A 13,775-nucleotide genomic window follows, 5' to 3' on the forward strand; every position below is an offset into this window, starting at 1 on the left:
CACACACACACACACACACACACACACACACACACACACACACACACACACACACACACACACACACACACACACACACGCGCGGAGCACAGAACGCGACGCACATACCGAGCGGAAAAGACCCGCTCTCCCTGCGCGAGAATGAAACCTGATCGCCGAACACGGGGGGACGGCATATTTCAGCCTGTTTAATAGCAGACGTAACAGGAAATCATTAAAACGAGGCAAAAAAAAGGTGCTGCGTTATTTTTTTTAACGCGTTAAACATTTCAAATTAATCGCAAAAATTAACGCGTTAATTCCCCCAGCCCTAGCTTATATATATATATATATATATATATATATATAACCGAGCACGGGCACGGCGGGCCGTGCTAACCGAGCTAACAACATACAGAGACATTTGAAGCAGTTTTACTCACCGCCTGCGACCGCGAACCTTTATCATTGTGACTGCTCGATCCTAAGCATTAAGCCCAATTTATACTTCTGCGTCGAACTTACGCCGTAGCTACGTCGTAGGCTGTGTGTAGCGTGCGTACCCTTCGGCGTACCCTGACGTGCACCTCTCCAAAAATGTAACCACGCGTCAACTCTACGCGGACGCAAGCGCTGTGATTGGTCTGCTAGGACCGCTCCCTCGGGTTTCACATGCTCCCTCTGCGCGTGAACGCGGACAATGACGCAGAAGTATAAATGAAAACCAACGCGTTGCCTACAGCGTAAAGGCTCCGGCGTAGGTCCGACACAGAAGTATAAATCAGCCTTTAGACGATCTGCAAATCCGTCGATCTGGGCTTTGTTTATAAAACAATCATCGTCGAAATGCAGGGAACAAACAGTCTTGCACAAAAACAAACAGTCTCTGAAAAAACAAACTCCATCCACTTGTCCCTTAGCGCTGGGTTCTTTAGGAATCTGTGCAGGGTTGTCTTGCCCTGGCAACCAAAAAAACACTTCTTTGGTGACATTGATCTCCCAAAAGATGAGCAGAGCGCTTTGATGAGGTAACGTACTGCTTTCGCTCTCTCTCTCTCTCTCTCTCTGGTCTACGAGTGCGCGCGCGCCCGCAGAGAAGTGCCCTTAGGACCCATATAAGGAAATTCCGCCCCATCTAACGTGACACAGACCCATACTCGAAAAAAACTTTCCGAAACTTGTGACAAACCGGAAGGACAATTTTTGGCACAGAAATACTCCTTCAAACGTACAATTTAATTTTTTAAACTTTGTCCATGTTTAGCATGGGAATCCAACTCTTTAACAATGTAAAAAACTCAGTATGCATGAAATAGCATTTAAACCGAAGCAGATTAAACAGATACGTTTGAGGGCAAGACATGAAAACGATTGAATATAGTATTTCAACTAGAGGGCAGTATTGGACTATTTTTAAACAGGGTTGGATGAATCCTTGAGAACAGAAAAGCAGAGCAAAGTGAAGCAGAGCGAGCATTTTCAATTAATTCCTATAGAAGTACTAATGAAAAAAAAAAAAAAAAAAAAAAAAAAAAAAAATCACTCTGTTCTGCTTGCTCCTCGCCGTGGACATTATGAATGCCCGTGCGCACGCACGCTTTCGCGGGCACACACATCAAATCGGCGGTAGGGGGTAATATTAAACTAAGATTGTAAATAATGTATTCATGTATGCTTCATCTTTCATTTTAAATTTTTAAAATTTGATCAATAAATTCAATTATTTAGAATAATAAGACACTATAGGGCTGTTACCCTAGAAAGGCCTGATCAATTCTATTCTTCGCAGTGTATTGCTTATTATATTAGCTACTAAAAAAATATATAAATAAATTTACTTTCTTAATTTGTAATGATGTACTTAATGATGAATAATCTTAAGATATTATATCATATGCTATGTGTTATGAATACACCCATGTTAAACATTAAAATTTACTTCCATTGTATATCAGAGGAACACAAGCGTAAAATATAATTACATTAATAAACCTGTACAAAGACCTCTAGATAAATACTGTGCTTCTGGATTTACACATTTAAGTGCTGCAAAATATAGTGAACTATGACATCCTATGACCTTAAAAATTATTCTATATTTAAATGATCTCATAGATGTGGCTATTGTGGTTCACGGTCATAGGCCCTGTCCCAAATGGCACGCTTCATATGAATTTTCGGTCTTGTGTACTTACAATGGCTGCTGATTTCATGTGTCCGTTAAGTCCATGAGACCGTAGGGTGTCTCATTTTTCATTTTGGGTTTCAGAAGGGTGCTCACGCGTACTTTGTGGTTGATATGTGCCCTCGATGCGCACTTTTGCAGAGCCCACACTGATGCAAGCTCTACAGCAGACTTTTCGACATTCAATAAGGGGTTACTTTATTGCCCGTCATGCACAGTAATCCTAAGGGCACCAGGGTGGCGGTGACACCGGCTTTATATATATATATATAGGGTTTCCGTTGTCCGGTAATTACCGGACATTGGCCGGAAAAAAAATTAAATGTCCGACAAAATTAAATCTCTCCGGTCAAATTGTCCGATTAAAATTGCCTTATAATCCCGCCCCCCTAACACAATCTGAATTTGAGAATAAGCCTAAAATGTATAAAGGAAAAATACACCGACCTATAAAGAAACAGGCTCTACCGTTTGAAAGTTATTAAACATTATTACATGGCTTGGTTGAATTCCAATGTGGAATGCGGTCTGTTATTTCTTGATATCAGACCGCTGCGAAGCACTAGCGGCGCCAGGATTTTGATTGTAGGTGGGCCTCCAGAAAACTGGATGGGCCAGTTAAAATAAGCCAAAAAATAAAAAAATAAATAAAAACGGGTTCCCCTTCATCTCCGTTTCAGCACTTTTCTGGGCACTGAGGACAGTGACTCAGTAGCCTACCTGAATTTAATGCGTAAAAAAAAAAAAAAAAACCTTAAACTTTTTTGTTGCTTTTTTAATACAATTACAATTTCATTTAATTTATTGTTTAATAAAATTATAGGCTTATTATTTTTAGTTTATTAACAGCAACAACAGCTGTAAAGATGAAGTTAACGATCGCCATCTCCTTATGAACGCGCCTATAGAGAAATGCACATCATAGATTACATAATCAGAGAGTAGCCTGTTTCTTTTCGTTTTAAATTGTTAAAAAAGACATTTCAAGCTTTCTTAAGATATATTTCATGTCTGTGAGGCCTACGCTGAGTTTCGTTAAGTTAGGATGAGATGCGCTCCAGTTCACGAGCAATGCAAGTGACCACGCAGGCGCCTCCATGATTAGGCCTATCATCTGCTATATTTCTTATATTTCTGCTTATTATTTATTAAATACAGACAATTGGTTGATAAAAAAATATTAAAATTAAGATACAATTTATACAAAACGAAATTCACTTCAAAAAAGTCTTTCTACAAAACCAAACTTAATTAAAGGGCACCTATTATGCCCCTTTTTAGAAGATGTAATATTGGTCTTGGGTGTCCCCAGAATGCATTTGTGAAGTTTCAGCACAAAATACCCCACAGTTAATTTATTATAACCATTTGAAAATGTCATTTTTGGGGCCTGTTTTAAAAAGTGCTGTTTTGTGTGTACCACTTTAAATGTAAATGAGCTGCATATCCCCGCCCTGCTGCTGGACCTAGATGATGAAGAGAGTCCGGCACAGAATAAACACGAATGAGAATGGACTAAACGTCTCGGAATGGTTATTTGATACATTTATGTACTTACAAAGTTTTAATCGCGTCCCCTTTGCCATTATGGATGTGCAACACACACACACACACACACACACACACGAACTGTGATAACGTTCGCGCAATTTTTTGAAACTACACACACACACACTACTGTGATAATGTTTGCTAAGTACAAACGATTTATTTATTTATTTCTTAAGGGGAGGGAGATAGACGTTTATATAGCCTACTGTCTATGGAGATGGAGCAGACCTTAATTTATTTACATTTGTAAATGCTGCAAAAAAATGCCTACGTGACATAAAACTGTCTGACGTTGTTTGTTGAGACATCCTATGACGACGACAATTAATAGCTTTAGACGCATTTGTTGTTGAACTGGCTGACATCGATTGAAATGACTATTTGCTCAAAAATCATAAAATACACTTACTTTTTCTGGAGGTGACGTTGGATCGCGAACTGTAGGCAACGATCCACACTTGAGGATTAACTTTGACCCTCGTTCACTAAACAGTCAGTCAGAAAATTAATCTCGTATTTAGGAAGTTTAAGTGGTGCCTTTTCTTCATAAATAAAATCCATCCGCTGCGTTTTCGGTGGCTCTGATGTCAGTGAAGACTAGTATGTCCATTCTTACATCCCACAACAGAACACCTACACTTCTTAGGAGACATTACCGGCTGTCGTTGAAACAATGGAGGATGCAGATCACCGAGGGCGGGGTCTATGCCAAAACCAGATGTCAATCAAATCACGTCGGTGGGGCTTAGCTCATTTCTACGTCACAGTGAGGGAAATCTAGAACAGGGTGTTCTGAGACAGTGCTTATGATTTATTGAGATAGTAACAAAACTACTGGGTGGATTTTTATCATTCTAGGGTGGTTTTGCTCACACACTGCCAACACACATTTATGTTCAAACACCATGTAAAAGTGAATTTTGCATAATAGGTGCCCTTTAAGTGGTCAAAATCATGTCTGAACCGCTCCATGTCTCTCGATATTGCGCATCCTATCCTACTCGTGCGGTTCACTTTTCATAATCAACATAATTAAAAACAAAATTAAAAAATAACATTATAATATTTTAACAAATATTAAACTAAATGAACTTATTTAATGGCTACAACACATATAGTAGACCTAGACTCTCTATTTGTACAAATTGCTGCACATTCTTTTTATTCGGAATTTTGCACACATAAGTTGAAAGGCATTTGTTTGTGCATGCATAGCAAAACATATCTGCAACATTTATCAAGTTCACTGATAATTATGCGCGCATTTATTAATTATTATCTTACTGAATAATGAAACAAGGACGAACCATATAAACTGCGTTGTTTGTTTAGAATGGAATGGATCGCAAATAGATCCGAATGAAGAAACGTACAAACCATAGTAGAAAATGGGTCTCGAGTGTTCCTGCAGAGAGGGGGTTCTCGCTGCAGAATCAGATCAAGACGAAGCAGCGAAGTCGCCTTGCGGAGGACAAGGTTACGCGGCATATGTGCATTGCAAGTTGTGGAGAGACACTGGGAAGTTCGCTTGAGTAAAAACAATAGGCTTCAGATATTCTATGTGGGGAAGGGGGATTGGTTTGTTAAACTATGAATGTGAAACCATAGTAAAAACAATTGGCGTTGATTGACGCCAATCGGACGTTCATGTTTTTTTTCCGTTTTTTTATTTGAAAGTTAGGCTAATAAACATGCTGCATTCGGCCTGATTATGTCATTTTTTAAGTTACATAGCCTTCCTCCAGTTTTCCTCAACTTGACTAATTAAGAGGCGATATTTGACCGGCATTTCATCAAAATGTCCGGAAAACGAAACCTCTGCCGGTCACTTTGACCGGCACCATTTTTTTCTAGCGGAAACTCTGATATAGCGGAAACTCATATATATATATATATATATTAGGGCTGTCAATCGATTAAAATTTTTAATCGCGATTAATCGCATGATTGTCATGAGTTAACTCGCGATTAATCGCATTTAATCGCACATTTTTTTATTTGTTCTAAATGTACCTTAAATTAATACTTTTCAAGTTTGTATTACTCTTATCAACGTGAGCATGGATAAATATAGATGCTTTATGCAAATGTATGTTTATTATTGAAACCATAGTCAATATAGAGCATAAGGACGAGACATGCATGTAGAAAGAACAAAGAAATACCAGGTTACCATTACTTCTCTTTCTTTGCACTGAGCAATTAACACAAACATGTTTAGATTTTTGCATGACAGGGCAGCTCTTCTGAAAATGCTAAATGTAAATTTATTATTTATTATTACATTGTAGTTTGTCTCTCTCTGTGCCCATTTTGATGAAGCTAAATTCTCAATAAAACTGTTTTCATTGGTATATTTTACTGTTTCTGTTGTCAAACAACGGAATGAATTTGAAATGGTGACTGAAACGCGACCCATTAAGACATAACCAGCTCTCCCTTCCAAGATGTTAAATTAATCTGCACAAAATTTTTGATAATCGAGCCGTCGTCTGATGAAATCAAATACACATAAGATAAAGACAATATCCGTGCTCTGATTTCGGCTATACTTGTAAAATTAGAGAAGCAACATAATATCTGTGCTTAACTGAATTAAAGCGCTGCTCCTCCGCGCGAGACGCAGAGAGAGAGAGAGCGAGCGAGCGAGCGAGAGAGAGGTGCGCGCGCGTGCTGAGAGAGCAGTACCGGCGGTACCGGTAACGTTAGATTCTCAGAAACTAAATAAGGTTTGGGCACTTTTTTGAAGGGAAAAAAATCGCTAAAGGGGTCTGCAATGTCGCTAAGTTGGCAACACTGTGTATCTCCATTTCTCCAACTAGGGGTTGGGCCACGGGTCAAACAGAAAATATGCGCTGCGTTAATCGCGCGTTAAAAAAATTAGTGCCGTTAATATGATTTTGCGTTAACGCGTTAACGCGCTAACTTTGACAGCCCTAATATATATATATATATATATATATATATATATATATATATATATATATATATATATATATATATATATATATATAATTATCTATTTTTTGCTACTTTTGCTTATTTATTTTTTGCTACTTAACGTGTTTGAAAACTCTTGAAACGGGCTGAAGCTGGTACCCGGGCGTGGAAGGGGGGGTTTGACAGCACCCCCTAAAATGGGGTCAGAAAACTTGGTCCATAAATCAAACATGCTTGCATGTAATATTATGAAACTCGGTACACATATAGATCTCATCGGTTCATATATCCTTCGTGCATTTACTTTTTACACCAGCCCAACAGGAAGTCAGCTATTTAGGGTTGTTTGGAAACGCACGCTGTGGAATTTGAAATGCACCTTAGGAAATTTGGGGCTCTTAACGTGCTTGAAAACTCAATTTTACTTTTACAGAAAAGAGCGATTAGAGTTACCTGTGGAAGTGGATACAGAGATCCAACTAATCCTTTATTTATACAACTAAAAACTAGAGTATAACCTTCTAAAAACCATGTATAAAGCTCATCTGGAAAGTTTACCAAACAATTTGCAAAATAGATTCACTAAGAGAAAAAGCAGATATGAATTAAAAGGTACTGAGGTTTTTACAAAACCCAGGTTCTAATCGGCTGTAAAGGAAAAATGTGTCACAATCAAAGGAGTCATTTTGTGGAACAGTCTTGATTGTAAATTTAAAACAAAGTTCATTTGTGTTTAAGTAGTATGTTAAATTATCAATGTTGCAGAAATATAATACTGCGGAGTAGAAGATCAACTTTATTGATGTATTTTGTGTTTTGTTGTCCTAGAAAAAGAGACGGCTGCATGAGACAGCTCAAATGAACTGGAACTGGAAATGACTTTGTGTTGATAGGGGGCAGACATTATAAGTTTATACTTCTTTCTGCTCCTTTTCATTCATGTTAAATGCTGTTGTTGCATTTGTTTTAAAATGAATGAAATAAAGGGAAAAAAATGTTATAAAAATACAGCTGTTCATTGTTTGTTCATGTTAGTTCACAGTGCATGAACTAATGTTATTTCATGGCTTGGTTGAATTCTAATGTAGAATGCAGTGTGCTATTTCTTGATAACTGTTGCTGCTAAGTATAACACCATCCGTTGCCATGAAAAACGGAGCGTTGCCATGGACGCAGGATTCTAACCGTAGAGACGGAACAGACTATTTTCTTTAGCGGAAGCAATATAAATAGTTTTTAAATCAATAAACTCCTTTTTAAAATCAATATTTTGTGTCAAATTATTGATTTATTCCGCTTCGGGGTCCCGATCAGCCTGTCGGGGTTGTATTCGCTATAACAACCGCCTCGCTCTACATTATCCCTTACTTAACTAATACAACCTTTGATTTTAATAACATATTCGTAAATGTTGAAATTAATATTAACTAACAGTAATAAATGCTGAAGAAGTATTGTTCATTCTTAGCTCATGCAAACTAAGGTAGTTAACTAATGAACCTTATTGTAAAGTGTTACCATCTTATCAGTTAACGATTAACACTCGGATAACGATTTGCGGCTGTCGGTCGGGAAAATTAACTGAAATGAGCATTCCTAATCACCTTACACTTTTAAGGAGACAGATGAGAGTGTTAAGAGTTCTTGTCAGAAGACAAGTGTGAGAAGCCGGAGACTCAAGCAAAAGTCTCCATTTGATTTTAAAGGGCACCTATTATGCAAAATTCACTTTTACATGGTGTTTGAACATAAATGTGTGTTGGCAGTGTGTGAGCAAAACCACCCTAGAATGATAAAAATCCACCCAGTAGTTTTTTTACTATCTCAATAAATCACAAGCACTGTCTCAGAACGAGCTGTTCTAGATTTCCCTCACTGTGACGTAGAATTGAGCTAAGCCCCACCGACATGATTTGATTGACATCTGGTTTTGGCATAGACCCCGCCCTCGGTGATCTGTTCTGCACACCATTGCCATTGTTTCGACAGCCGGTAATGTCTCCTAAGAAGTGTAGGTGTTCTGTTGTGGGATGTAAGAATGGACATACTAGTCTTCACTGACATCAGAGCCACTGAAAACGCAGCGGATGGATTTTATTTATGAAGAAAAGGCACCACTTAAACTTCCTAAATACAAGAATCATTTTCTGACTGACTGTCTAGTGAATGAGGGTTAAAGTTAATTCTCAAGTGTGGATCGTTGCCTACAGTTCGTGATCCAACGTCACCTCCAGAAGTAAGTGTATTTTATCATTTTTGAGCAAATAGTCATTTCAATCGATGTCAGCCAGTTCAACAAAAAAGCTATTTATTGTCGTCGTCATAGGATGTCTCAACAAACAACGTCAGACAGTTTTATGTCACGTACATTATTTTTTGCAGCAATAAAAAATGTAAAATGAATACCTCTATCTCCATAGACAGTATAAACGTCTATCTCCCTGCAGCATTTGTTTCTGGTTCTGTAACGTTAGCCATCTTCTCATAATTGCCACATAAGCGTGTGTGTATTTTCAAAAAATTGCGCAAAAGTTATCACAATTTGTTTGTGTGTGTGTGTTGCACATCCATACTGTAACTGCAAAGGGGACGCGATTAAAACTCTATAAGTACATAAATGTATCAAATAACCTTTCCGAGACGTTTAGTCCATTCTCATTCGTGTTTATTCTGTGCCAGACTCTCTTCATCATCTGGGTCCAGCAGCAGGGCGGGGATATGCAGCTCATTTACATTTAAAGTGGTACACACAAAAACACCTTTTTAAAACAGGCCCCAAAAATGACATTTTCAAATGGTTATAATAAATTAACTGTGGGGAATTTTGTGCTGAAACTTCACAAATACATTCTGGGGACACCCAAGACCAATATTACATCTTGTAAAAATGGGCATAATAGGTGCCCTTTAAATGTAACCTCATTTCTGTCTTGGAGAAACATTTGAGATGTTAAAGAGATCTCTTTTTTTTTTTTTTTTTCTATGGGAGTGTGCAAATTTGTCATGTCAAGTTACAAATATTTACAGCTGATCATTTTATAATTTATTTTTAAATTGTTGTATTGTCTTTATTTCTAATCACAACCATTCATACATTTGTAATGTTTCAGTTTTGATAAATAAGCACCTGTAGCACTTCAAAGACAATCTCATGCTCAATTAAATATCCACTCACCGTCTGATTGAATCTTCTCTTGTAACTCTTGAATTTCTTTTTCCATTCTCTTCAGTTCTTCTTTATGTTGTTCCTCCAGTTCATGCCTGACTTTGTTCTCTTGAGCTTTCACATACATATGTGCTGAATATGGTTTAGTCTTCATGTTCTCTATATAATCCAGTAGTTCTGGGATCTGTCTTGAGTTTTCAGGCTCCTTTAACCCCATCACTCTGTACTGACCTCCACAGAGATCGATTAATCTCTGAGAATCTGCATTGGATTTGACAAACTCTGTCACTGGATCTTCAACAGAAAGGTCTGAGATGAAGAGCACCATGAAATGCTCTCTGGAGTAAAATATCTTCTGGATCTTCTCAATTTCTGCTTTATCTTCATCAGTCATAGGGCCAACAGGAACAATGAGGAGGAAAACATGAACTCCAGGATCACAGAGAGACAAACAGTGGAGAGTCTGACGCATCACTTCCTCCTCTGAGAGCTGATTGAGAGCTGGAAACTCCACCAGACTGATCACACGACCATGTATAGTCTCCTCTCTCTTCAAACTCTCTTCACTGCTTGCCTTCTGATGTGAAGGATTTAACTTTTTCCATTGTAAAAGTTTGGACACAGAGACTGCAAGTGATCCATCACTTCCACATAGCACCAGGTTCAGCTTCTGTTTTCCAAAGACACTTTCTGACACTGAAAAACATTAAGAGACTTTCAAAAAATGTTTAACACATCATTCAATTGATTACCCAGATAGCAACATTGTGTCTGCCCAGATCCGGCCCACATCTGGCAGATGTGGAATGATTATCAGGTTTTTTTTCTGGACCAACCAATCCCCATTCTTCATTTATGGACTCTTGAATTCTCGACCATCCCAACTCAAGGACTCCAATTGAGATGGGGAGCTAAAAGAACTCGGACCTATACATGGTATGATAAGCGAACCACACATCCACCGCAACTGAACCTTTTTCCCTACCTGGATTATTATTGCTCAACCCGTAATTAACTGACATCTGACCGGACTCTGTCTCAGCCGTGGTATACATTGTGGTTGGGTTTTTTTCCCCTCCCCTCTCCTTCCTCTCCCCCAATGTATGCGTCATTGAAGGCACCCTGTTCATGTTATGTTTTATTTTTAATTTTTTTCTGAATACACACACTCATACTAAAATCTATGACTCCGGTGTACTCATTCACCACCCAGGCTCCGTGACGATCCATCTTCTGTTGCCAAGTAGCATCCGCAGTCAACTGCCTAGTCTGTAAGTGTTACATATTTTGGCGAGCCAGCCAGGAGCCTGATATTGAGAATGTCTGTACTTGTGTCATTGTGTAATTACCGGTTTATTACATAGGAACAATAGTAATCAGGTGGGAATATGGATATCTTTAAGAAAACTGGTATCAATGTAGCTAATTCTGTCATTATTAGTGGTGTGACAAACACCGAAGCAGATGATGAAATCATTGATCACTTATGTAGCTACAGTGAAATTAAACAGTCGTTTACCGTTACCGAACGTGAGAGTCCACTTTACAAAAACCTGACCATTGAATTTATTAATGCAGCATCTTTAGCACAGCTAGAACCGACGGCTGCACATCAACCTGCCATTGAATAGAACTTTAAGCAGAATTGTGTTTTGTATGCGTCATTGAAGGCACCCTATTCATGTTATGTTTTATTTTTTATTTTTTTTCTGAATACACACACTCATACTAAAATCTATGACTCCGGTGTACTCATTCACCACCCAGGCTCCGTGACGATCCATCTTCTGTTGCCAAGTAGCATCCGCAGTCAACTGCCTAGTCTGTTACATATTTTGGCGAGCCAGCCAGGAGCCTGATATTGTGAATGTCTGTACTTGTGTCATTGTGTAATTACCGGTTTATTACATAGGAACAATAGTAATCAGGTGGGAATATGGATATCTTTAAGAAAACTGGTATCAATGTAGCTAATTCTGTCATTATTAGTGGTGTGACAAACACCGAAGCAGATGATGAAATCATTGATCACTTACGTAGCTACGGTGAAATTAAACAGTCGTTTACCGTTACCGAGCGTGAGAGTCCACTTCACAAAAACCTGACCGTTGAATTTATTAATGCAGCAGCTTTAGCACAGCTAGAACCGAAACTGCCTTATACTTTTTTCAGCTCAATCTGCCGATTTTATTATTAAATTACTCAGGAGTGAGTACGCCTCCGCAGCCACAGTGGAGGCAATCCCGTCTCCTGATTACCTGCAAGAGTTGAAACGTATCTCCTGACAGAGTGGCCAGTCATTCAACAATGTTCTGAAAGGAATGTTTGACCAAATAAGTTCACATTTGGGAATAGCAGCCACTGGTGAGAGAGAAAGATAAATATGATGAAGTAGAGATAGAGATGGAGGAGGAGGAAGAGGACACTGTTGAGGTGCTTGGAACTGCTACGGAGACCCATCAACTGCAGTTATTTACTCTTCCCTTACCACATGGGAGTCGTTCCTCGGTTGCACAGCAAGGACCTCGACCTTGACCAACCCCAGCTAGGGACATTGGCCCAAGAAGCTCACTCTCTGGCAATGAACTGAATCCTCCTGAGATCCAAAGGGTGGTAGTTGAACACATTGTGCGCAGAGACGATGTTAACTTTCAGCCCATGTCTTCATTCCGACTACGCACCTTCTCAGGAAAACTTCCAAAACCACAGCATGAAGTAAATTACGAGTCCTGGAGGTCACAAATTGAACTTTTGAATGCAGATCCAAGTCTAGCACCAGTACACATCACAAGGCGCATACTGGAAAGTTTACTCCCTCCAGCTGCAGACCTGGTGAAAAGTTTTGGACCCAATGTTCTGCCTGCTAGTTTCTGCAACGTTCTGCCTGCTACCTTTCTGCATGTGCTCGACTCCGCTTATGCCACAGTTGAAGATGGGGGGGAGCTGTTTGCCAAATATCTGAATATTCTACAAGACCAGGGAAAACAACCATCTTCATACCTGGCGTGATTAAGCGTGGTGGTATTCCAGCTGCTGAATTTGACAGATACTTGCTGAAGCAATTTTGCAGAGGGTGCTGGGACAACAGCGTGATAAGTTGCAATTGGAACAGAAAAGAGACCAACCACCTCCCTTCTCAGAGCTGTTGTTTATGCTCAGAACTGAAGACAGGCAGTTGGCAAAAGAGACACTAATGAAGAAGCACATTCCGGCAGTGAGGCATCATGCAAAACTGTAAACTCATAGAACTAGTGCATGTGACCATACCTCAGACAAAAGCGCTTTTGAAGAACTGAAAAAACAGATGTTGCGACTTCAGAGCCAGATGTCCGCCTTGTTGGCTCAGAACTCTGCTAAACCAGACACCCAGTCTAACAAAAAGAACCCAAAACTTGGTCAAGGAGCCAACAGGCCAAAGTCTTGATTTTGTTTCCAGTGCAGGCAGGATGGTCACAGAGCCCCCAACTGTTCCAGTCAGCCAAATCCCAGTCAGGTGGAAGAGAAACGCTGCCAGCTCAAATGCAAGCAGCAATCCTGGGAAAAGCAGAAGCCATCAAACTAGAAGCAGCTTCTGCTGAGGGACAAGCGGGAGCTGCAACCAATGAATGTCCCCACGTTAAGTATTCATCACCACGTTGCCCATTGACAAAGGGGTTGGGTGGGTACAAGAAGCACCGGCGAGGTTAAGGTTAAGGGGACCACCTTCCATTGCCTTTTTGACATGGGGTCCCAAGTCACTACAGTTTCACATTCCTTTTACAACACCTACCTCTCAGACCACGAAATAAAGCCGTTGACTAATCTGTTGGAGGTAGAGGGTGCCAATGGACAATGTGTGCCTTACTTCGGGTATGTGGAACTCTGTTTGACTTTCCCACCTGAGTTCATAGGGGAAGAGATGGACATTGATACCCTGGCCTTGGTAGTACCGGACCTGTGAACGACACAGCCCCC

General features: G+C 39.5%; 1 protein-coding gene across 2 annotated transcripts in view; it reads right to left on the reverse strand.

Annotated features, from left to right (window-relative positions):
- Positions 1 to 13,775, reverse strand: part of LOC311302589 (uncharacterized protein) — a 103,196-nt gene that overhangs the window by 22,994 nt on the left and 66,427 nt on the right. For both annotated transcript variants that reach the window (XM_084428577.1, XM_084428578.1), the window contains exon 7: positions 9,831 to 10,517. In XM_084428577.1, coding sequence (XP_084284703.1) covers positions 9,831 to 10,517 — 687 coding nt within the window. The remainder of the gene's footprint in view (positions 1 to 9,830; positions 10,518 to 13,775) is intronic.

The sequence above is a fragment of the Rutilus rutilus genome (assembly GCF_951802725.1).
Source record: "Rutilus rutilus genome assembly, chromosome: 1".
NCBI lineage: Eukaryota > Metazoa > Chordata > Actinopteri > Cypriniformes > Leuciscidae > Rutilus > Rutilus rutilus.